Source organism: Myotis nattereri (assembly GCF_964212035.1).
Source record: "Myotis nattereri genome assembly, chromosome: 4".
NCBI classification, from domain to species: domain Eukaryota; kingdom Metazoa; phylum Chordata; class Mammalia; order Chiroptera; family Vespertilionidae; genus Myotis; species Myotis nattereri.
In genome coordinates this window covers 88241092-88265270 of record NC_138079.1, presented here as the reverse complement: position 1 = coordinate 88265270, position 24179 = coordinate 88241092, and the positions used below count along the sequence as shown (strand labels likewise).

Genomic DNA, 24179 nt, shown 5'->3' with positions numbered 1-24179 from the left:
ATCAGAATCTGGACTTCCCGGAGTCCTAACTGTGAGTTACTGTATTTTTCTGGCCTCAGTTTGCTTGTCTGCAGAATGGGTAGCATGCTCAGAGCACCCACTTGCACAGGTGGATAGCAGAGCTAATAAGAAAATATGGTGCACTGTAAGCACTCGAAAAATTTTCCCTTTAACTCCTCCTCTTCTCCTCATACTCCTTTTCTTCCTCTGATAACCAAGCTATTGATGATGATGATCACCGTTCAGAGAGGCGGGGATTTGAATCCCATTCTGCCTCTGCTTAAGCCTTGTGACTTTGGACAAATGGCTTAACGTCTCTGGGCCTCATTGTAATCATTATAAAGTGGGGATAGTAAATCCTTTCCATACAGTTGCTTGAGGGTTCAATTGCTAATGCGTGGGAAGGCATAGCACATGAGAGGGCATTGCACCGGCCTAGCGCTCGAGTAAGTTCTGGGTAAACGGGCCTGTCTTTGTGCTTTATTACTCTGGGAGGACACAGAGTCATCAGGTTCAAGGTTTGAACATCTTTTTTAAAGCGCGGTGAGTCACTGACTGTTTGCCAGGAGTTCCTGGAATGGTGGTGGGAGATAGGGCTATTTTACAGCTCAGGTTGTTTCCTAGAGTGGAAACCCCAGCTGAGGGAATGCTAATCGTTAGGTAGGTCATTTCCAGAAAGGACACTCCTTAATCATCGGGGCAGAAATAAGGAGCGGGGTGAGATTTCTGTGTTTTTACCAGAACTAGCTAATTCTGTTTTCTATGGCATTTGAATCCGGGTGGGTATCACTTAAGAGGATTGTAGGCCCATGGTTACCGTTCCCAACCTGGCCTGGACCAGCACCCCCAATAAATGCGAACTAGTGGCTTTCCAACGGAGACAGACGTGCTTTATAAATCTTACAATCACAGGAAAGGTCTCAACGTGAGACGAGGTCGGCGAAGGAAAATGGTTTTATTTGCCACAAGAATGTCATTCCCAAGGTGGGATGACGGTACCTGGCAGCGTGAGACTCAAACACCTGGATTTTGGGGCCCTGCCTGCCAGTCAGCATGGAGCTAAGCCAAATTGGAGCAAAAGGACAAATAAGTCATCTTGATCCGGTCTTTATTGAAAATGTCAACATTTTAGTTCATCATGGATTTTTGTGTGATTTTCTACTTTTAAAAATACTGCTTTAAACTATTTATCTTGATTACTGGGGGTTTTGGTATCCCTGTTGTTAGCCCTGATGCCAATGACACCGAGTCTAGAAACTTCCCAAGTTTAACATCATATTTACCTATCATGAGCAAAAAGATGACCAACATCAAGATGTGAATGTGGCCCTGGCCAGTGTTGCACAGTGGTCAGAGCATCAGCCCATGCACCAGAGGATTGTGGGTTTGATTCCTAGTCAAGGGAACGTGCCTGGCTGGTGAGTTCGCTCCCTACCCCCTGTCGGAGCATGTGGGGAAGGCATCCAGTTGGTCGATGTGTCTCTTTCACATCGATGTTTCTCTCTCTCTCTCTCTCTCTCTCTCTCTCTCTCTCTCTCTCTCTCTCTCCCCTCCCCCCCTCATCCCCTATCCCCTACCTCCCTTCCACTTTCTCTGAAAAGCAATAGAAAAACTATTCTCAGGCTCTTGCTCATCCTCTGTGAGATGGCATAACTTGCACCGACTGCTTTTCAGGGCTGTTGAGATTTCTTTCCAGTGTCTTTTTGTCTTGTTTCCGCTTAATCTCAAGCAATTTTTCAACGGAGTTTGGCTGAGCACAGGATCTTCAATTAAGAGTCATTTTTCCTCAAAACTTTGCGGGCTTGGGGATGGCCTCCCCAAAGCTGAGGGCAAAGCCCAGACCTCTCTTTAGATAAGGTTACATTCTTTACTACCTGGTGTTCACCCTAAAATCAGAGGGCACCCTGTAAGTCCCAGAGTGGAAGCAGCCTGCTTGTTGAGGTTAAATATGCTCATTGTTGCCGCCCAGCCTGTGCAGCCAACCCTTACCTGCCTGCCTGCGCCTGGCACCTCCCTGGCACTGGGCCGGGTGGAATGTCCCACCTCTGCCTGTCTCCCCTGGTGCCCCTTCTGATCTGCAGTTTCCTCCACCCTGGCTTATCCATCCATGCATCCACTCACTTTCTGAATTTTGGAAAGACATGGTCCTCTCTAGTCTTGTTCTTTACATTGTTAATGGATTTATTCCCGGTTGTGTACCTTTTCTGTAACTTCACTGAGACTTTCCGAAGGTAGGCTGAGGCTACCACCTTGAAGCAGATTGTAGTTTCTTTGGTTACGTTCTGAATAGGATAGGATTTTTAGCATTTTGTGCCTTCCCCCTGAACCATTTCAAGAAATGTGTTTTGTGACCCACCAAGGACGAATCAAATTTGTCCTGTGGCTCAGTGAAGGCAGGCAGGACTTGGAGTTCTGTGGACCTAGGTCAGTGATGGCGAACCTTTTGAGCGCGGCGTATCAGCATTTTGAAAAACCCTAACTTAACTCTGGTGCCGTGTCACATATAGAAATTTTTTGATATTTGCAACCATAGTAAAACAAAGGTTTATATTTTTGATATTTATTTTATACTAAAGGCCTGTTGCACAAAAAGATTTGTGCAATAGGCCTCCCCTTCCCCTGGCTGCCTGCACCGGTTTTCCTCCGGCACCTGGGACCCAGGCCTTCGCTCTGGCAGGAGCCGCCTTCAGTCTTCGCTGCTCCAGCCGGAGCCGCCTTCAAGCCTTCGCTGCTCTGGCCGGAGCCGCCTTCAGTCTTCGCTCCACCGCTTTGCGCCTACGTATGCAAATTAACCATCATCTTTGTTGGTGGTTAATTTGCATATCTCGCTAATTAGCCAATGGGAGGCATAGCAAAGGTACAGTCAATTACCATGTTTGTCTATTATTAGATAGGCTATTTAAATGCCATTTAACAATGAAAACTCAACCAAAAAAATGAGTTCGTGTGTCACCTCTGACATGTGTGTCATAGGTTTGCCATCACTGACCTACGTTCTAGCCCTGGATGTGGACAAGCCGTTTAACGTCCAGTGAGTTACTTTATGTCCTTGGAAACGATAAAACACAGTGATGCCAATTTTGGAATCAGTTTACCTGGTTTTATAATCAAGCTCCACTTCTTACTGGCTGTGTTTCCTGGCCAAGTTACTTGGCCTTTCTGTGCCTCAGTAGCCTTCTCAGTAAAACAAGGGTAATAATAGCACCTATGGTAAGGATTTAATGGGCTAACACCTGTCAGGTCCCCGTAGCAGTGGTTGGCATGTACATATTTGTTGTCTTGTCATCCTTGGTTTGTGCTTTTGTTTTTCTGTCTGCAAATCAAAACCAATAATTCTTAGGTTGTGTTATATGTGTGTTTAAATAGGCAATATAAGGACTATTATATTATGGGGAACTGAATTAGTCTGATTAAGAATTAAGCTTCTAGCCTGGCTGGCATGGCTCAGTGGTTGAGGGTCGATCTATGAACCAGAAGGTCACAGTTCCATTCCCGGTCAGGGCACATGCCTGGGCTGTGGGCTTGTTCCCCACTGTGGGGTGTGTAGGAGGCAGCCAATCAATGATCCTCTCTCATCATTGATGTTTCAATCTCTCCCTTCCTCTCTCTGAAATCAATATATATATATATATATATATATATATATATATATATATATATATATATGGTGAGAATGCCTAGCTACAGAGGGCTTGAAGGTTTATCAGTTTTCACTGCTCCCGGCAGGATTCTGAGCACAGGGACCGTGGGAAGGGGCAGGAGGCTGCCGAGCACTTTAGACCATTCTCTGACTGTATCTTTGCCGTGCCTGAGTGCTGCCCTTCATGGGCTTAAAGCTCATGTTTCTTTTTCAGCCTCTGACACTCTCTCATGTGCTTAACAAGCTAAAATCTACATTCCTCTTGCACTCATAAAATACAACTCTCTTTCCTTGTGAATTAAGTAAATATCCTCAAAACCTAGTAAATTCCTTGGTGAAGGGAAAACACAGAAAGAGAACAAGAAGACATACCCATTTTATTTTATTTAGATTTTGCAGCTCCTATTCATAGCTTTCATATTGGTTCTTGCACACACAGACCTTAGTTTAGAAGGGTCCAAACCTATGTCGATGGATGTGCCTAGGTGTGAGGCGGAAGTACGCTCTGGAAAGCTCTGTGGGCCATGCATCGACAAGCGTGTCGTTATGGGAGGGTTTTGTTAAATGGGTGATTAGAGGTTATGCCCTCACGTGCTTTTCAGAAACTGTTGCCTTTATAAACATTGCCTTTATTTCCTTGTTCTAAATATCATACACGGCAGGTAAAGGATTTAAGGCGTTTGTTTGTAGTGGCATGGATGATGAAAGCCCGACTAATCGTTAAGCTAACAGGACAAATCCAGAAGGAACAACGAAGTCTTTGCAAACCAAACTGGGTCTCTGCTGAAATGTAGGTGTGTTTGTGTGGGATGGCCTGGTGCCTGGGCAGCCTCTTGGGGACGTGTAGTAAGTAGCCTTTGTGTTGGAAATGACTTTCTGAGATCAGGAGGAAGGAATCAAAGCTTCCAGAGCTGTGATGATGAAAGTTTCGTTGAAATGAGATGTCTGGGATGAGCCATTTCTTTTGGCTCAAAAGAAAAAAAAATATTTTCCCTTCCTTTACAGGAATTCTTAGAAGCATAGACTGGTAGTGTGTGTGTGTGTGTGTGTGTGTGTGTGTGTGTGTGTGTGTGTGTTTTGGGGGAAGAGGGCAAGGATGCAATTATCTTGTTGTATAATGTCCATTGTTTTCCCAAATTTAGTAATTTGCATTCCACTTTCATAATCTTTGCCCCTTTTCTTGCCATGCATAGTAATGTTTTGCTATTCTTTTTTACCTAATAGATTTGTTTTAAAAGGAAACTGATGTCATTGTTAAATGGGAAACTTGTACCACTAGCTTATAAATATAGGTGACTATATATTTATATGCATGCATACATATAGTTCAAACCAAACTGTGTTATTAAATTCCAGCTAAATTTTGCTGAGTGTGAGAAGCTATATTCTGTGCAATTCCATTTATGGGACATTTTGGAAAAGGCAAAACTGTAAGATCAGTGATGGGCAAAGGGTGGGAGGAGGGGTTGATTTTAGAGGGGTGGCCCAAGGGAGCTTGGGGGGATGAAACTGCTCTGTAACCTTATTGTAGGGGTCGTTATGCATGTGTTCAAATTCATGCACCAAAAATATTTTACTGTATGCTATCTTAAAAATGAAATAGTTAAGTGCTAGTCCTATGTTGTGGCCTGAAGAAGTTCTGAGCTTGGAGCCTTGCTCCATCTTTGTGGGTAAAGAGACTATGGCAGATTCAGAGAGGTGCTAAAAAGTTAATAGCACCGCCGAAACCGGTTTGGCTCAGTGGATAGAGCGTCGGCCTGCGGACTGAAAGGTCCCAGGTTTGATTCCAGTCAAGGGCATGTACCTGGGTTGCGGGCACATCCCCAGGAGGAGATGTGCAGGAGGCAGCTGATCAATGTTTCTCTCTCATCGATGTTTCTAACTCTCTATCTCTCTCCCTTCCTCTCTGTAAAAAATCAATAAAATATATTAAAAAAAAAAAAGTTAATAGCACCAACGGAGTCTTTCCCTGGTTGTTCATTTGAAATATTCAATGAAATTTTAAAAAGAAGGAACTATCCCTGGGAAATTCTTTGTTATTTTCTACCAGGGAAATGATCCTTGCAAGAATCCCTGAACTTGTTTGGAACCCTCAGTTTATGGGCTGTATTTGTGCCAAATATGGATCCAGGCATGAGTGACCCCTCCCTTCCTTTTTCCCCTCCCCCCCAGAGTAGTCCAGCTGATGCCTGTGTAGGTTTATTTCCCTTCCCACTGGCTGAGGGTGGCCACCACCAAGATGGACTCCAGGTGATGGATGAGATGAATGAGAACTTTGTGGGACAACATTCATTCATTCATTCATTCAACAATATTGAGTGCTGTCTACACGTCAGGCATGGTATTAGATGCTGGGGATAAAGTGAGCAACATAGAATAACCCCTGCCCTTACAGAGCTTTCAGTCTGGTGGAGGATAAATAATGAACAATATGTACACAAAGTTATTATATAATTACAAGTTATCTATATATATAAAAGCCTAAGTGACCATTCGACCAGTAGCTATGACATGCACTGACCATCAGGGGGCAGACGCTTAACGCACAGGCATGGAAACATGGAACAGACTGATGAATCTCAGAGGGAAGTGGGGGGAAGGTGGGAAGAGATTAACCAAATATCTTATATGCATACTAGAGGCCCAGTGCATGGATTCCTGCACTGGTGGGGTCCCTTTGCCTGGCCTTTGTGGATCAGGCCAAAACCAGCAGTCCAACATCCCCTGAGGGGTCCTGGATTGTGAGAGGGTGCAGGCCAGGCTGAGGGACCCCACTGGTGCATAAATCCATGCACTGGGCCTCTAGTTAGTACATAATTAAGTCCTATGGGAAAAGGGCAAGATGATACAAAGAGACCTTCAAGGGAACTATTTAGATGTGTGTGTGTGTGTGTGTGTGTGTGTGTGTGTGTGTGGCAGGGGGATGGGGTAAGATGCCCCTCTGTGAAAGAGGAGTTAGCCACACCAAGAATGGAGGGAAAAGCATTTTAGGCAGAGGGAACAACATGTGCAAAGGCCATCACTCAGGAATGCAGCCCAGTGTTTTAGTGCACGGGTTGGCAAAGTATTCTATGAAGCTCAAATGTGGCCTTTAACCTAAGAGTGTTTTTTAAAAAATATTTTTAAGTTATTGACAAAAGAATAATAATTAATGACACGTGAAAATTGTGACATTCAAGTTTTGGTGTCCATAAACTGGAACACAGACACACCCACTCAATTATGTCAGCTGTCTTTGTCAAGTGCAGGTGGGGCTGGAAAAGTGTTCAGGGCTGTTGGGTTTTTATTTTCCTTTTATTGCTGTGATGGATGTTATGTTAAACATTTCAGTGATGGCTTTATTGTGCTTGTTTTGAGGATTTAAGTAAATGGGACAGTTCAAAAACTCAATATGTTTTGATTACAGCAAATTTTGACTTATTTTAAAGCCTGCATAACTTATTTGGGGATTGAGCAAAAAAGCATTCACATAGTCAGCTTATCCCAGCTTTTTCTCTTCCCTTTTCCCCCACAGTGCTTGTGTTTTACTCTTTTTAAAAACTGGGTTCCATGTTTAAATTACTGCGATTTGGAAAAATTCTTGTCTCCTTTTTTGTCTTTACAATTCTTTTTTAAATTGTAGTAAAATATACATAACATTATATTTATCATCTTAACCATTTTTAAGTGTGCAGTTCAGTAGTGTTAAGTACTTTCGCATCGTTATGCAACCAATCTCCAGACCTTTTTTATCTTGCAAAACTGAAACTCTATACCTATTAAACAACTCTCTGTTTTGTATTTCTGTGAGTCTAACTACTCTAGATAACTCACACAACTGGAGTCATACAGTTTCTGTCTTTATCTGACTGGCTTATTTCACTTAGCATAATGTCCTTAAGGTTTAACCATGTTGTATCCTGTGTCAGAATTTCATTCCTTTTTAAGAATGTAAAATTTTTATTTTATTTTTTCCATCACCATTTATCCCCTCTATATCCTCCTGCACCTCTACCCAATCCCCCCCCCCATACACAATAATTTCATGCCTTTATAAGAATAAATACTATTCCATCGTGTGGCTACACCAATTTTGTTTATACATTCATTCATGGATGAACACTTGAGTTTCTTTCACTTTTTGTTTTTTTGTAAATCTCTTTGAAACCGTGCTTTTGATACTTTTGGATATATACCCAGAAGTAGGAATGCTGAATCGTGTAGCAATTCTATTTTTAATTATTTGAGGAACCACCATATTGTTTCCCATTGTGGCTGTACCATTTTACATTCCCACCAACAGTGCACAAAGGCTGCAAATTGTTCACATGTTTACTAACAGTTCTTATTTTCTGTGGGGTTTTTTTTTTCATATTGGCCATCCTAATGGATATGCGGTGATATCTCATTGTGGTTTAGATTTGAATGTCTTAATAATTAGCGATGTGAACACCATTTCATATACTTGTCGGCCATTTGATTATTTTCTTTGGGGAAATGTCTATTCAAGTCCTTTGCCCAGTTTCTCATCTGGTCACTTGTGGGGGTTTTTTGTGGCTGCATCATAGGAGTTCTTTCTATCTTCTGGATCCTAACCCGTGTTCAGATATGTGATTTGGAATTATTTCCTCCCATTCCATGTGTTGCCTTTTCACTCTTTTGATTACGTCCTTTAATGCACAAATTTTGATATAGTCCAGTTTGTCTACTTTGACTTTTGCTGCCTGTGCTTTCTTTCACGTCTAAGAAATCACTGCTAAATTCAGTGTCATGAATCTTTTGCCCTGTTTTCTTCTAAGAGTTTTATAGTTTTAAGTCTTACTTTTTTAGGCTTTGGATCCATTTTCAGTTAAATCTTGTATACAGTGTAGGGTACGAGACCAACTCCAGTCTTCTGCGCGTAGATATGCAGTTTCCCCAACACCGTTTGTTGAAAAAGCTGTTCTTTCCCCATTGAGTGGTCTTGACAGGCTTGTAGAAAATCATTTGACCCTATAGAAGAGGGTTTATTTCTGGATTCTCTGGTCTCTTCCACCGGTCTATGTGTCTGTCGTTATGCCAATTCTTGCCTCCTTTTACACTACTTTGTTCATTGTTTTTCTTTTTTTAACCCTCACCCGAGGATATTTTTCCATTGATTTTTAGAGAGAGTAGAAGAGAGAGGGAAAGATAGAGAGAAATATTGATGTGAGAGAAGCACATTGATTGTTGCCTCCTGCACGAGCTCCGATCAAGGCCCGGAGCCTACAATCGAAGTACATGTCCTTGACCTGAATCAAACACGGGTCCCTTCGGTCCACAGCCAACGTTCTATCCACTGAGCCAAACCGGCTAGGGCTCATTGTTTTCTTTTCTTTGTTTGTTTTGGGGTTTTTTTTTTAATGTAAAAAAGCCTTTTTTTCCCTCCTGGATCAAAATTGTGATATTTCTGTTATCTATCTTTAATGGGGGAGAAAAACTCTGCCTCCATTTCCCCTTCTACTTGAGCAATCTTCATGGATTGTTTGAATGAAGTAAGTAACTAAATAAGTAAATTAAAAAGTGAGGAAGTCAGTCTACTAATATGTGGGAGATGGTCAAGTGTAGTTAAGATATTTATGTTAAAGTCCTTGCCCTGCCTACTATCTGTGAAATTTGGAGAAGTTACCAAGTCCTCTAAACCTCAATTTCCTCATCCATGTAATGGGAGCATGAAGAGTCCCTCGCGCTGAATCGAGTGCAGGTTCTGGGCAAGTATGTGCTTACATTGCTCTGCTCCAAAACTGGCTCAGAGTAAGCAGCAGAATTTATGCCTCAAAAGTACACATTTCCTTACTCTGTCCATTTCACTTCCTAACTTAGATCTCACTTTCACCCAAAATGTTCACTTCTTTCTCTTTTTTAATTCTATAAATTTTTCTTCACATCATTGACTTAGAGAGTTGGAAAAGCCCTTCTAGACCTCTCCTGTTCATGTCAGTTTAAGTGGTCATTGCCAAACACAGAGTGGGTGGGAGAAGTGGTGATTTTGTCTCCTGAAGACATTTGGCAGTGCCTGGCCCTAGCTGGCTGTCACAACTTGAGGAGGGTGCTGCTGGCACCTGTAGGCAGAGACCAGCGCTGCTGCTAAACATACGACGATGCACAGGACAGCCCCACAGCAGAGAATTATCTGGCCCCAGATGGCAGTACTGCTGAGAAGGAAACACCTAGTTTAACTGAGGCTAATCCTGATGGCTTTGTTTTCCTATATTAGCGTCTTACACTTGCCTTTTTGCAAGCTGCATTTGATACTGACCGAGTGTAATCCAGAGAAAAGGAGAAAAGGTCAGTTTGGGGACTATTCCTGGTTATGCTTCTGAGGTGACAATGTGAAAATGAATACCCTACTTATATGTAGCTGTTAGGAATTAGTACAACGTCTTGGGGCCCATCGTCCTTAGGAACTGAAAACACGGAAACCAAACAACCTGGCAAAACCACTTCCAGGTCTCTTCCTTGGAGAAGCTTTTTTTCATGAATGCGAAGAGATGGCGGCTGGGATGCACACTGATCATTTAATAGTGAAAAATGGGGAACGGCCTAAATGTCCATCAGTAGGAGAAGCACTAAATATGCTGGTCATAAAATGGAATAGTGCATAGCCATTACGATGAACAAACTTCTAGAACTAGCCATAGTTACTAGAACTACCAACATGGAGAGATCTCAAAGCCAATTTTATGTTTTTAAAAAAAGGCAAGTTGCAGAAAATATGTAGGATATGAAATAGCCATAGACACAGCCTTTATGTGTGAAGCGACAGTATTGTCACGCATTGACACACATATGTGCCTTCACTCGTTTCCTGGGGCTGCTGTAACAAGGTACCACCGCCTGGGTGGCTGACATAACCAAAACGTATCGTATCACAGTTCTGGAGTCTGGAAGTCTGAACACAAGGTGTTGAGCGTGTAATGGTCCCTCTGACGCCTGTAGAGGAAGGATCCTCACTTGCCTCTTCCAATTTCTGGTAGCCCCGGACTCTCCTTGTCTTGTGGCAGGATAACTCCTGTCTTCACACGGTGTCCTCCCAATGGCTGTTCATACATGCCTCCCTCGGTGCACATCTGTGTCCACATTTCCCTTTTCCATAAGGACATCAGTCATATTGGATTAGGGCTCGCCTTCATGACCTCATTTTTAACCAGTTAACTGCGTTGTGTCCAAAACAGAAACCATCCCCATTTCTTCCATTTGCGCCGGAATATTTACAAATTTAAGTTACCATAATTTTCTTTACAAACCCAGAGATGTCATTTAACAAGTCTGATTTTAAAATTGGGCGACCAGAGTTGATATGCGAGGTTTGCGGCTATAGACACGCGTGGCACCTTGTGGGGGAAGTCTGCTGCTTGCGTCTATAGGTGCTTATGGCATACAAAAATATATATATATTAGAGGCCTGATGCACGAAATTTGTGCAGGAGTGGGCCCTCCTTCCCCTGGCTGCTGGCACCGGCTTCCCTCTGTCACCCGGGACCCAGGCTTCCCTCTCAGCCCCAGCTTCATCCAGAAGGTCATCCTGTCTAATTAGCATATTACACTTTTATTATTATAGATATATATATTTACTTATTTCAGAGAGGAAGGGAGAGGGAGAGAGAGAGAGAAACATCAATGGTGAGAGAGAATCATTGATTGGCTGCCTCCTGCATCCCCCACACTGGGGATAGAGCCCACAACCCAGGCTTGCACCCCAACCTGGGATCGAACTGTGACCTCCTGGTTCATAGGTAATCGCTCAACCACTGAGCCACGCTGGCCAGGCCTTATGACCTCATTTTAACTTTATTACCTGTGTAAAGACTCTATTACCAAATAAGGTCACAGTCTAAGATTTCAACATATCTTTTTCCGGGGACACAATTCAACCCCTACCAGTGGTCAAAGTATAAACAGTATGACCTGAAAGTCCCACACCAAATTCATGGTGGTGGTGGTTTCCGGACAGAGAAGAAGGGGGACGTCAGTGGGAAGGTGGATTGGGGAGGGGTGTAGAGAGCTCCAGTTTTACCGGGAACGTTTCATTTCCTGGGTAAAATAAACACAAATCTTGAATTAATACGAAAAGGATTAGTATTTGCTAATATTTGCTCTTTTATTCTTTTACTTGAGTTTAATTTTTTAAAAGTGATTAAGAGAAAACAAGAGGGCACGTGAGCCAGCATTTCTCACTTGCGTGTGCACCTGACCGAGCTGTACAGTATGAAATAGACTTTTATAGAAGTCAAAGTCCTCTGTTTTTCAGCATATGTGGCTCTGCCAGCGTATGTGGCTCAGCAACTTGGAAAATTCAGACTTCAGACCGATATCGGAGGTTCTAACCGTTTGTAAATCATCTGCCCTCCAGCTCCTATTGAAAGCTATCCAGAGAGCAGCCCCCCGCGTGGCTGGCACAGGTTCCCACAGCATCTTCAGACCAGGTCGGTTTGTGCAGTTTGCATCCATTTGGAACAAAGTGAGGAAAATAAGGACAGAGGGGGAAGTTTTTATGAAGTTGAACCTATTCAATTAACTGGCCGCCCTTCCTTTTGAGATTGGAACCTTCTCCTTAAAAAAAAAAAAAGTCCCTAAAATGTTTTATGAAATAATAGTGATAGTGGACTGTAACTGTTATTGTTTTTAATGTTCTTATTTAGCAAAAATAAAATGTTTCTTACTCTCAGATTTTTTTTTTAATTTGGTTGGTCTTCTAAATCAAACGATTTAGAGCTAGTTAAGAATTTCTATAGAACCACTTTGATCATTTTGTCTCTGGGTCTTAAATATGTATGTATTTTGTATCATTTATAGGAGTGTAGCTAGATAAGCAACGTTGATTTTAATTAGGTTTAGAGGTTTACCTTGCTATCTGTTGGCACAACAAAGTTCACCCCCTTAGAAAAATAAATAGAAGGTACACCTGATATGAGAATGTGTGGTTTGCTTTGCCTCTTAGAGGGTGTTGTCTTGCATTTGGTGATCAAGTTTATTGTTTTATAAGCCCTGGTTTCTCTTTCCTTATCTTTCAGGTAATAAATGGCTTCAATTGGCCAAATTAACCTTTGCCCAGTTCACAGCTGCATGGCCATGATATTGTGGCCTGGGCCTGGGCAGGAGATGAGATCAGAGAAGAACCATGACCAGCATCCTCTGCTGGTACACGCATTCTTTTTTTATAGCGACATGATATTCTGTTGTGCAGAAGAGAGATTTGCTCCACCCCCTGTGGCTGGGCTTTTGGATTGGTTCCAGTTTTGTGTTATTATGCACAAGGCTTGGCCTGATAACCCTGAATGACTCCAAGTCCCTGAATTTTGGGAGGTCATTTCAGCAGCTGCAGAAAAGAGCTTGTGGGTGGCTTGCCTTGGCCTATGCTGGCATAAGATCGGCAAAGCTAAGAGGCAGCAGAGCGCTAGATAAGCAGCCTGAATGTGACCTCATCACGGTTTTAAAATGTACAGTAAGTCCTCACTTAATGTCATCCATAGGTTTTGTGAAATGAGGTGTAACAAAACCAATTTTAGTATCGGCTAGTTGGTATAAACAAGAGTTAAGTTCCTACAGCATCTCATTAACATTATAATGAAAGGACATTGAACAAAACTGTGAAGATCTACTGTGATTTCATCTTGTATTTCCTGGACAAGCTGAATGACAAATGGGAGGTTATTGTGATCACCCATTCGAACCAGGAGCCTTGCAAGATCAAACAGGGAGTCCACAGCGAACAGATTTAGCAAACATTTTTTTTTTATTGCTTAAAGTATTACAAAGGGTATTACATATGTGTCCTTCCCCCCCCCCCCCCCCCGCCCTTGACAATCCCCTGGCCACCCCTACTTAGCAAACATTTAAGTGCTTGAGAGTGTGACTGAAAGCCACAGAAGCAGGGAAAGGGGGGGCCCTAAGTCCGCAGTTGGCAAGCTGCGGCTCGCAAGCCACAGGCGGCTCTTTGGCCCCTTGAGTGTGGCTCTTCCTAAGCCTTAGGAGTACCCTAGTTAAGTTAATAACAATGTACCTACCTATATAGTTTAAGTTTAAAAAATTTGGCTCTCAAAAGAAATTTCAATCATTGTACTGTTGACATTTGGCTCTTTTGACTAATGAGTTTGCCGACCTAGGTCCTAAGTGGAATGTCAAAGGAGGACTCAATAGCTGTTTCTGTGGCCCTAATTGGTACTAGAAGGTACTAGAGCAGTAAAATTTGGAGGGGGGAAAGTATAGTAACCTCTGTGCTTTATCCAGGGCACAAAGCAAAATTATTCCTTTGAAGGGCAGGATATTTGTTCTTTCAACAGTGAATAGGAAACTATAAGTAAGGTGCTTAGAAGACCACGCCCACTGTATTTGACCATTCATACATGACTATTTCCCTATAGTTATTTCCTCCTTCCTCTTCTTTCCCAATCCTTTTCTGTGGGCTTAGCTCTTTGTTTGTTTAGGAATTTGTCCCAGTGCAGGGGATAGTAGTTAGAGCACTATCTGTGCTTGGATTGTGAAAAAGACACGGTACACAAAGCTTCTGTCTAATGACATTAGTAGAACTGAGAACTGTATCAATAAATTTAAAACTAATTGTTGGCTGATCACATATGTCTATCTATCTATTTATCCATCCATCTACCTACTTTCTACTTATCTGTCACCTATCTTTGTGTTTATGTGTGTGTGTATCTATGTGTGTGTGTGTGTACTATATGAATCTGTATATGAATCTATATATATAAAAGTCTAAGCGACCATTCGACCATTCGACCATTCAACTGGTAGCTATGATGCACACTGACCACCAGGAGGGAGACGCTCAACGCACAGGCATGGAAACATGGAACAGACTGATGAATCTCAGAGGGAAGGGGGGAGAGTGGGAAGAGATTAACCAAAGATCTTATATGCATACTAGAGGCCTGGTGCACAGACTCGTGCACTGGTGGGGTCCCTCAGCCTGGCCTGTGGGGATCAGGCTGAATCCGTGCACCAGGCCTCCAACATCCCCTGTGGGGTCCCAGATTGCAAGAAGGTGCAGGCCTCTAGTAAATATACATGAATCAATTTGTCAAAGTTTCTAATAAAAAGATTATCTTGTATCAGTCAGGCTAGGCTAAGCTCTGGCACATCAAGAAACGAGTTCAAAATCTCAATGACTTCACATATAAAAGTTTCTTTCTTGCTCAAAAAAAAGCTATTGTGGGGCCCTGGCTGGTGTGGCTCAGTTGGTTGAGTGTTGTGCCATGCACCAAAAGGTCACTGGTTGGATTCCTGGTCAGGGCACATGCCTGGTTTCAGGCTCAAACCCCAGTAGGGAGTGTATAGGAGACAGCCAATAGATGTTTCTCCTTCACAGCAATGTTTCTCTCTCCCGCTCCCTTCCTCTCTCCCTAAAATCAATAAAAAACATACATTTTTTAAAAGCTATTGTGGGTTCATGGAGGCGGAGGTGGCTGTGTTCCATTTAGTCATGCAGGACCCCAGGCTGATGAAGGAGACCCTATCTGAAGTGTCACTGGTTGTCTTGGCAGAGAAAAGGGGAGCCAGAGGGTTGTGTTTGGGCTCTTAAATCCTTTGGCTCGGAAGTATCACAGCCACTTATGCTCACAGCCCATTGGCTGGAAAGGCCGTATGCCACTGCCTTCCTGCAAGGTGGCTGTTCATCTCCTCGCAGTGACCTGGAGGGGACGCCACAGCCTCCTCCCCACCCTCCTCCTGCTGCTCATCCGGGATTGCTAGAGCTCCTGAGCCCTTTGCTGGCCACCCTGAGCCCTGATTTTATTATGTGGTTATCTGATCCCTTGGGAAGGGTTCTTATGATACATTATTTTCCAAAATGTATCCTGAGAATAGGTGTGGCCCTCTTGAAAAACTGGTATACTTCCTCTTCCACAAGCAGTGAGTATTAGATCATCTGTCTTGATCACCTTTCAGTCTGGGCTAATCAACTCACAGCAAACCTTGGAGTCCCTATGTCAACTCAGGAATTTTATAACATTGCTCCTTCCTTTACCCGATTATAATACATTTCCTATTTCTTTAATCATGACTTGGTTGAGTGCATGATTTTCATCGTCTACCAACCCCCATCTCTTTTGGAAGTTTCCAGGTTTACATTACACATAAATTAAAATAGAGGTTAAAGAAAAAGATCTTCCATTCAGTGAATGCTTCCTTGGTGCCAGCTGCTTTATGTGCCTTTTCTCATTCATTCCTTAGGGCAACCCTATGAGATGTAATTGTCCGCACTGGATGAGTAAGGAAACAAACTCACACAGCCCACACAGCCAGCAGAGGGAAACTAAACCCACTCTACTTATGCCAAAGGCTGGGTTCCTAACCACTTTTATTTTACATCACATAGACAGATGATTTCATTCAGGTAATGGGTCCTGTCCTCACCCAGCTTTTGCTTTCATTAATTCAGACTTTCTGTGATCTATGAAAATTGGAAATGTTTGTGAGCCAGAATCTTTCATTTTTTTTAAAGTTGGTATGGTGGGCTCTTGGGGAAATAGAAGGTTTTGTATTATAGCTTCTGGTTTCAATCTTTTTCATTTTCTTTTTAAAATTAAGAAGTAATATATTTACAGAGTTGTGCTTAATGAATTTACACACACACACACACACACACACACACAGGTAACCACCACCTAGATCAAGATCTAGAACATTCCCAGCACCCCAGAGTTTTCCTCACATCATTTTCCATCTCCTCCTTTCCCCAAGCTAACTGATATTTTGACTTGTATCACCATTTACTAGCTTGCCTGTTCTTGAACTTTATATAAATACTAGGGGCCCAGTGCACGAAATTCGTGCACTGGGTGTGTGTGTGGGGGGGAGTGTCCCTCAGCCCAGCCTGCCCCCTCTCACATACTGGGAGCCCTCAGGCGTTTTCCCCCATCACCCTCCAATCGCAGGATCAGCCCCTTGCCCAGGCCTGACGCCTGGGCCAGAGGCGTCAGGCCTGGGCAGGGGACCCTCATTTCCCCCCATCACTGGTTCTGCCCCCAGCCCAGGCCTGGTGCCTCTGGCCCAGGTGTCAGGCCTGGGCAGGGGACCCCCAAACCCCTCCGATTGCTGGCTCTGCCCCTTGCCCAGGCCTGATGCCTCGGCCAGAGGCGTAGACCCCCATCTCCCCCCGATCACTGGCTCTGACCCCCGCCCAGGCCTGAGGCCTGTGGCCCAGGAATCATGCCTGGGAAGGGGACCCCCATCTCCCTCTGATCGCTTGCTCCACCCCCCGCCCAAGCCTGACGCCTCTGACCCAGGCTTCAGGCCTGGGCAAGGGGACCATCATATCCCCCCAATCCCTGGCTCCGCCCCCCACCCAGGCCTGATGCCTCTGCCAGAGGAGTTGACCCTCATCACCCTCCGATCACCAATCACCAGATCGGCCCCTTGACCAGGCCTGAGGCCTCCAGCAGAGGTGTCAGGCCTGGGCAGGGGACCCCCAGCTCCCCGCGGTTGCAGGCTCCGCCCCTGCCCAGGCCTAACGCCTCTGGCCTAGGCGTCCGGCCCGGGCAGCGGGGACCCACAGCTACAGCGGCCCCACGATCGTGGGCTCCGCTTTAGGCCCAGGCAAGGGACCCCTAGCTCCTGGGACTGTCAGCTTCGACTGTGCCCAGCTCCCATTGCTGGCTCCACCCCTACTTCCTGCTATCACTGGCCAGGGCGGCAAAGGCACCTGATTCTCCGATCATGGCTGGAGCTCTTAGCTCCCCCCTGGGTTTCCGATCACTGTCAGTGGCAGGGGGCTTCTTCCTGCTTTCCCTTTCACCTCCCTGCATTGTGCCTACATATGCAAATTAACCGCCATCTTGTTGGCAGTTAACTGCCAATCTTAGTTGGCAGTTAATTTGCATATAGCCCTGATTAGCCAATGAAAAGGGTATCGCCGTACGCCAATTACCATTTTTCTCTTTTATTAGTGTAGATTGCACTCCTTTGTATCTATCTCTTTCTCTCATCATTACATCTATGAGGTGCATTCACGTTGTTGAATGTAGCAGTTCAGTCTTGGTTCCTGCTGTGTGGTATTTCATCTTAGGACCATGCCACCATTTATTTACTCATTCTGCTGTTGAATGACATGGGTATTGCTTTCAATTTCTGGCACATAAGGGGGGCGGGGAAGCTGCTGTGAACATTTTCATTGCCTTTTGGTGGATTTATTAATTTCTTTTTGGCTGGTATTGTTGTACCTATTTTTATCTTCTTGAATTTTGTGGGTATCATTTGGCTTGTTAGATTTAATAGCTCAGGTTTTTATAGGTCATGGAAGTCCTAGACCAGTGATCGGCAAACTGCAGCTCGCAAGCCACGTGCGGCTCTTTGGCCCCTTGAGTGTGGCTCTTCCACAAAATACCGACTTCTGCACACGGGCCACGAAGTTTCAATCACACTGTACGTGCGCACCCGCACATGGTATTTTGTGGAAGAGCCACACTCAAGGGGCCAAAGAGCCGCATGTGGCTCACGAGCCGCAGTTTGCCGACCACTGTCCTAGACCATAAGTATGTTAATATCTAGTCTTAAAATATAAAGAAATGAATGGGTTCAATTTCCATCTTATGAAAAATAATTAGTAACAAAGCATAGTATTTAGTCTTCAGAGTACTCACAGTTTGTGTAGATGTTTTTGTTTGAAAAACTTGGCATATTGGTCAGAATACTTCTCTTTCATTTGCAAATTACAGAAACCCAATTCAAAATAACTTAAGTCAAAAGGGAATGTAATGAACCAAGTATTCAGTGGTTGTCTGCCTTCAGGCATGGCTGGATCCAGGTGCTTCAAAAATGTCAATAGCGCCCTAGCCAGTTTGGCTGGTTTGGCTCAGTGGACAGAGCAACGGCCTGCGGACTAAAGGGTCCCAGCTTCAATTCCAGCCAAGAGCACATGCCCGTGTTGTGGCCTCGGTTTCCCCCGCCCCCATACTCCCTTCCCCATAGGGGATGTGCAGGAGGCAGCCAATCAGTGATTCTCTCTCATCATTGATGTTTCTATCTATCTCTCTCCCTTCCTCTCTGAAATAAATTTAAAAAATTTTTTAAATGTCATCAGCATTTGATTGTGGGGGGCTGTTTCTCTCTTTTCCATGTCCCGCATGGAAAAGGAAACAGTCCATTTGCTGAGTGGAGGAGCTGGGGATTAAGAAATTAAAGAAAGACCAAGATGCAGAAATAGATTTTAAGCTGGGGCCAGGTGGGCGCCATCCTCTCTGATGGAGAGGCGGCAAAGGCGGCCTGAGCCACACAGCAGGTTTATTTTAAAGGCCTAGATTTACATATCTAGTTCCACCCCTGCCTGATTAACATGTCCAGCCTTATTGGAGAAGCATGTCCCAGGGCGTGGCTCTGCCTATGCTCTGAGTTCAGCTGACAATAATTATAAGCAAATGCCTAGGTGCCTCCCGGGCGGCCCTCTACATTTGATTTCTATTTCTATTAATCTCTTGGCTCTGTTCTCTCCCCTGTTGACATCAGAGAGCTTCTCTCTTCCCAACATGTCTGACCAAAGTCCCAGAATTGAATCTTATTGGTTATGACCCTGACCCAATCCTGTGGCCAGAAAGAAAATAATTCTGATTGGTTCATATGTCCACACCTGGACTGAGAGTGGGGCTGTTCCTCAAGGAAAACTGTTTCCATAAGAGAAAGAAGCGGATGCTTGGCAGAAACAAAATAAAGAAAAATGGACTTACACTAGGCTGAGAAATATGGAACTGGAAAATGAACATTCTAAGACTATAGGTGATGGAAGAAGGTTAATTGTTTCCAGCTCTGATTACTCACCCGAAAGTCTAACCACTTTTGCTTGCATAAAGATAAATTTGTAAACATTAGCTGAACTTTGAAAATTGTCTACTTCCATTTTTTGAAGGCCTCACCATTCATCTAATGCTGGTTTGCCTGGAGATATTTTTGTCTTTTATTTTCTCTTCCCTCTCCCCTTTCCCATATAGATTTAGTCCACAAATCCTATTGATTATTCCTTTAAATTTTCTCCCCTACTTATTATTATTTTTACTGTTACTACTGATACTACATCAGCAGTTCCAGGCTTATAGTCTATCATTGGAGCAACTCTAGTGACATAAGGACCAGTCTTTCCCAGTAATTCTAGTCAAAGTCTTAGAAGACTGAATAGTGTTATGTACCCATTCCTGAACCAAACCCTGGGGCAGGGGCATGGTGGACAGTGATTGGCCAGGCCTGGGTCATGTGACCATCTTTGGTACTAGGAATGCCATCAGCAATTCCTGTATCACCTGGACCAAGAGTGGGAGAGGGGCAGATGTCCAGAGGAAAATAAGGGCATTGATGCAAAAAAAGGGGAGATGGGTAATAAGCAAGTAAAAGCAACCGATATCTGGGGCCAGCCTGACAGGTTGAGCCGGGCTGAGGCAGGGAGATGGGAAATGAGAAAAGAAAGAAAGACAGGAAAGCGGGATCAGGAGGACTCCAGTTCTTGAGGAACTGAAGCAACTTTATTAGCCACACAATCCTATTTATATACAACACACTGAATCGGAGGTCTGTCAAGAGGAATGTATTCTTTGTTCCTCTTAATCTCTAAGGGAGGGACAGAACAGAAGGACAAGTTCTCAGTACAGCATATCTCAGTAAATAGTTACAGACTTCTTGGTAAGCTATGAAAGGCTATTCTCATTCTACAAAGGTTGCTCTTATTCTACCAATAACCGCCATCCAAACAAATCTGGGAAAACTGTGTGGGTAAGGGTCCCAGCCTTGCTAGCCCCTTTAGGTGCAAGGACCTTGCCAGCTTACATCTGGCCCCCAACAGATATCCAGCACAGTTATAAATCAGAAGTGTTGAAGTTTTGCTTTATAAATTTCAACATATGTCGCGTCTATAGATTAGAGTTCATGGAACTCATAAAATCATATTTTCAAACTGGAAGGGATGGTACCGATTGTCTCCTTACACAAGTCCTCTAGTTACCATTAACCATCTTCCTTCAGGCATTCATACTAATTTATGCTTTGAACTCTAGAACCACTAGTGCAATCAAAGGACTCAAAAAGTCCTTGTTCCTTCCAAGCTTTTGGTTCATAGTACCCCTCCTTCCCAACTGAGGGATTATATTGGTCAGGATAAAAGTTTGGCCACACATATCAGAGACCCAAAAAAACAGTGGTTTCCGTAAGATAAATGTTTCTTTTTTTCTTGACATAAAAGCCCAAGCTGATGTGTCAGCACTGACCTGTGACATCATCACCAACCCAGGCTTCATCCCTCTGTTGAGCTGCTATGCCTGGGGTGGTAGGGTGGGTGCTGCTTTTGTGTGCATGCCCAAGATGGCACACCATCACTTCCGCATTCCAGCCACAAGAAGCAAGGCCTGAGAAGGGGACGCATACCCCTTCCTTTTAGCAGCACAACCTGAAAGTTGTACATATGGCTTTTGCTCACATCCCATTGACCACACTAATGGCCACAGCTGGGTGCACAGGGGGCTGGGAAATGTAGACTTTATTCTGGGCAGCTGAGTACCCAACTATGAAAGAAAGAAGGACAAATACTGGGAGTTAACCAGCAACCTCTGTAGGGAAGAAAGGAAAACATCTGACCTTTTCCTTCCTTTTTGCTTTTCAGATTTAAAAAAGATACCTGAGTCGCGCAAATGCAGGAACACTTGAACATTCCACGGTGAAGGATCTGTCCCAGCATGTCTGCCTATTACAGGAATAATGGGTATGAGGAAGAGCCGGATTACCCTGGTTATTCAGAGTCTCGGAACCACACGCAGGGGTATCTGAACACCCAGGATTATCCAGGTTCTCTGAACAACTCCGCTTACACCAAAACCAGGGGGAACCCATACTCTGCAGACTCCAGAACAAGTCCAGACTATCCCCGGTCTCTAGCAGAACCAGATTACCCTGGATCTTTGAGTAATCCAGACTATCCTGCCATCAGAAACGATCCGTACTCTGCAGACTCCAGAAGACAACCAGGCTATCACCGGTCTCTAGCAGAACCAGATTATTCCTGGTCTCAGAATAATTCAGACTACTCTGGCACCCGGAGCAATCCATACTCCGCAGGCTCCAGAAGAAGTTCAGACTATCCCACATCTCTGGCAAAGCCAGACGCTTCTTGGAGCAATCCGTACCATCCATACTCATTCAAAGAGCCAGACTACTCTGAATCTCCACGAAATCCTGACTTTGCAGGTTCCAGAGGCAGTGGAAACTATGCGGGCTCCAGAACAAATCCTGATGATCTTGACTTCTTGGGAGAACCAGACTATCCTGGGGCTCAGGGAAATGCTACCCATCCTGGCCCCAGAGCCAATTCCAACTATCCAGGCTTTAGAAGGAATCAAGGATATGCTGGTTCCAGGATCAAACCATCCATAGATACCCTGGGAGAGCCTGATTACCCAGGTGCTGAGAATCAATCTTACTCTCCACACTTTTTAGAGAAACCAGATTATCCCGGTGCTGAGGACTATCAGAACTCTCTACATTTTGGGAGGGAGCCTGATTACCCAAATGCTGAAGATGATCGTGATTATGGCTCTTCCAAGACTCTGGAAATGACCAGGGGGTAAGTGCAGGCATCTCCCTCCCCTGGGGGTGGAGGCTGAATCAATGAAACTCGGTTGGCATTGTTTGGGTTAGGGACACATATTGTGGTTTTCGTGACCTGAAGTTACGGTGAAACTTTCATACCTACCTGTAGACCCTACCTGGGCCATGGACTCTCAGCCTGAGGCTTCAAGCCTTTACCTGAACATAATCTTTCCTCAGCTCTTGCTTGAATAACACCTTCTCCAGGCTCCACCTGGTATCTAATTCCTGTAAAACATTTAGATCCCCCCTGTTTTGACTGGCTACTTTGCAGGCCAAAGGCTTGATAGTTACGACCACAAACATTTTAACCAGAAGTGTATCAACAGGAATGCATTGCAATAAAGAAAATCTTTTGAAGGTCTAACTCCATGAATTCAATTTAATTCTTCAATTGGTTATCTTTATGGCTGAGCCATTAAAAAAAAACTTGTAATCTTCCCTCAATTTTTGGTCATTGACCAATTTTACTAGATGCAGTTCTAGTTTGAGTGACTTAGTTCTACCAAATCTAATTTCTTCCTGGGTTAAAATTTTCAATGTCCATGTTGCCAACAAGATGTAACTCTTTAGTAAGTGTGTGGTTTTTTTAATCGATAATAAGTCCTAGCCAGTGTGGCTCAGATGATTGGAGTGAGATCCTGTACACCAAAAGGTTGTGGTTCAATTCTGGTCAGGGCACATACCTAGGTTGCAGGTTGAATCCCCATACGGGGCAGGCAACTGATAGATGAATGCTTCTCTCTCATCTTTCTCTCTCTTCCTTTCTCTCTCTCTCTCCCTTCCTCCCTCTCTCTCACACACACACACACAAAAATCAAAAACATGCCCTCAAGTGAGGTTTAAAAAAAATTGGTAACAAATTTTACCATGTGAAATTCTAATCAATATGAGTCTCATTTTGCATGTACTGTTTCTACTAGTAATATTTATGAAATCAACAAAAACTAATGGCTTGTTTTATCTCAAGGAACAAGGATATGGGATTTGGGTATGTACCAGGGTCAAAATGTCTTTGTCCTAAATAGTAGGGTTAACAAGACCAGGTCAAATTGTCCTCCTTGGTCTTGTCCTCCCTGCCGGATTCATCATTCCAAAATACACTTCTGACCCTGTCACTCCTTTGCTTCTCATCTTCCATGAGACCCTATTGCCTTTGGGGGAAAGGCTGCACCTGTGAGGACATTTTAAAATGAGGATGCCCTGGGCTAACTGTAATATGCCAGCCAAAGACTTGACCTTCTTTCTCCACTCTTATCCCTTCTCTACCTCAACCTTATATCTAAGATCAGTGTTCTTGATCTTGGCTGATTCGTAGAATTACCCGACCACCTGGGAAACTTTAAAAATAATACAGATGCCTGGGCCCAACTTTCAGAGCTTCTGATTTAATTGTCTGGGTGGGGTCTGGGAATTGGTATACACATAAAATTGAGAACCATTGTTAATTTATTTAAATGAGCCAGATTAACTTATTTTCATACCATTCCCTGTATATATTCAGCACTTTTTGGTCTCATACCTTTATTTATGCTGTTCTTCATCCTTGAAATGCCCTCCTCTTAACTCTTTATGTATGAATTTATCCTTCTAATCTCAGTTTGGATATAGATTCCTACCCCTTCCCCCAAAACTCCCAGCCAGAATTCTTCTCTCCTTCCTCCAAACTACTTGGGCCTATTTTCTGATCCTCAACAATTACTACAGTGGGGCCTTGACTTACGAGTGTCCCAACTAACGAGTTTTTCGAGATATGAGCTGTCTTGACCAATTTTTTGCTTTGAGTTGTGAGCTAAAATTTGGGTTACGAGCCAGCTTCAGATACCCCACCGCTAGTTGGCGCAGCGAACGTCACAGTGAACGCCACAACATCAGCCCAGCATCACATGTCTCACTCGTTCACTTTTTGATTTGACATACGAGTAATTTGAGTTACAAGCTCTGTCACTGAACGAATTAAACTCGT

General features: G+C 43.9%; 1 protein-coding gene across 1 annotated transcript in view; it reads left to right on the top strand.

Moving 5' to 3' along the window:
* The first annotated feature begins 20073 nt into the window (after positions 1-20073).
* Positions 20074-24179, top strand: part of TMC5 (transmembrane channel like 5) — a 44729-nt gene continuing 40623 nt past the window's right edge. Inside the window, exon 1 of the mRNA XM_081089781.1 lies at positions 20074-22190. Coding sequence (XP_080945907.1) covers positions 21307-22190 — 884 coding nt within the window. The 5' untranslated portion in view covers positions 20074-21306. The remainder of the gene's footprint in view (positions 22191-24179) is intronic.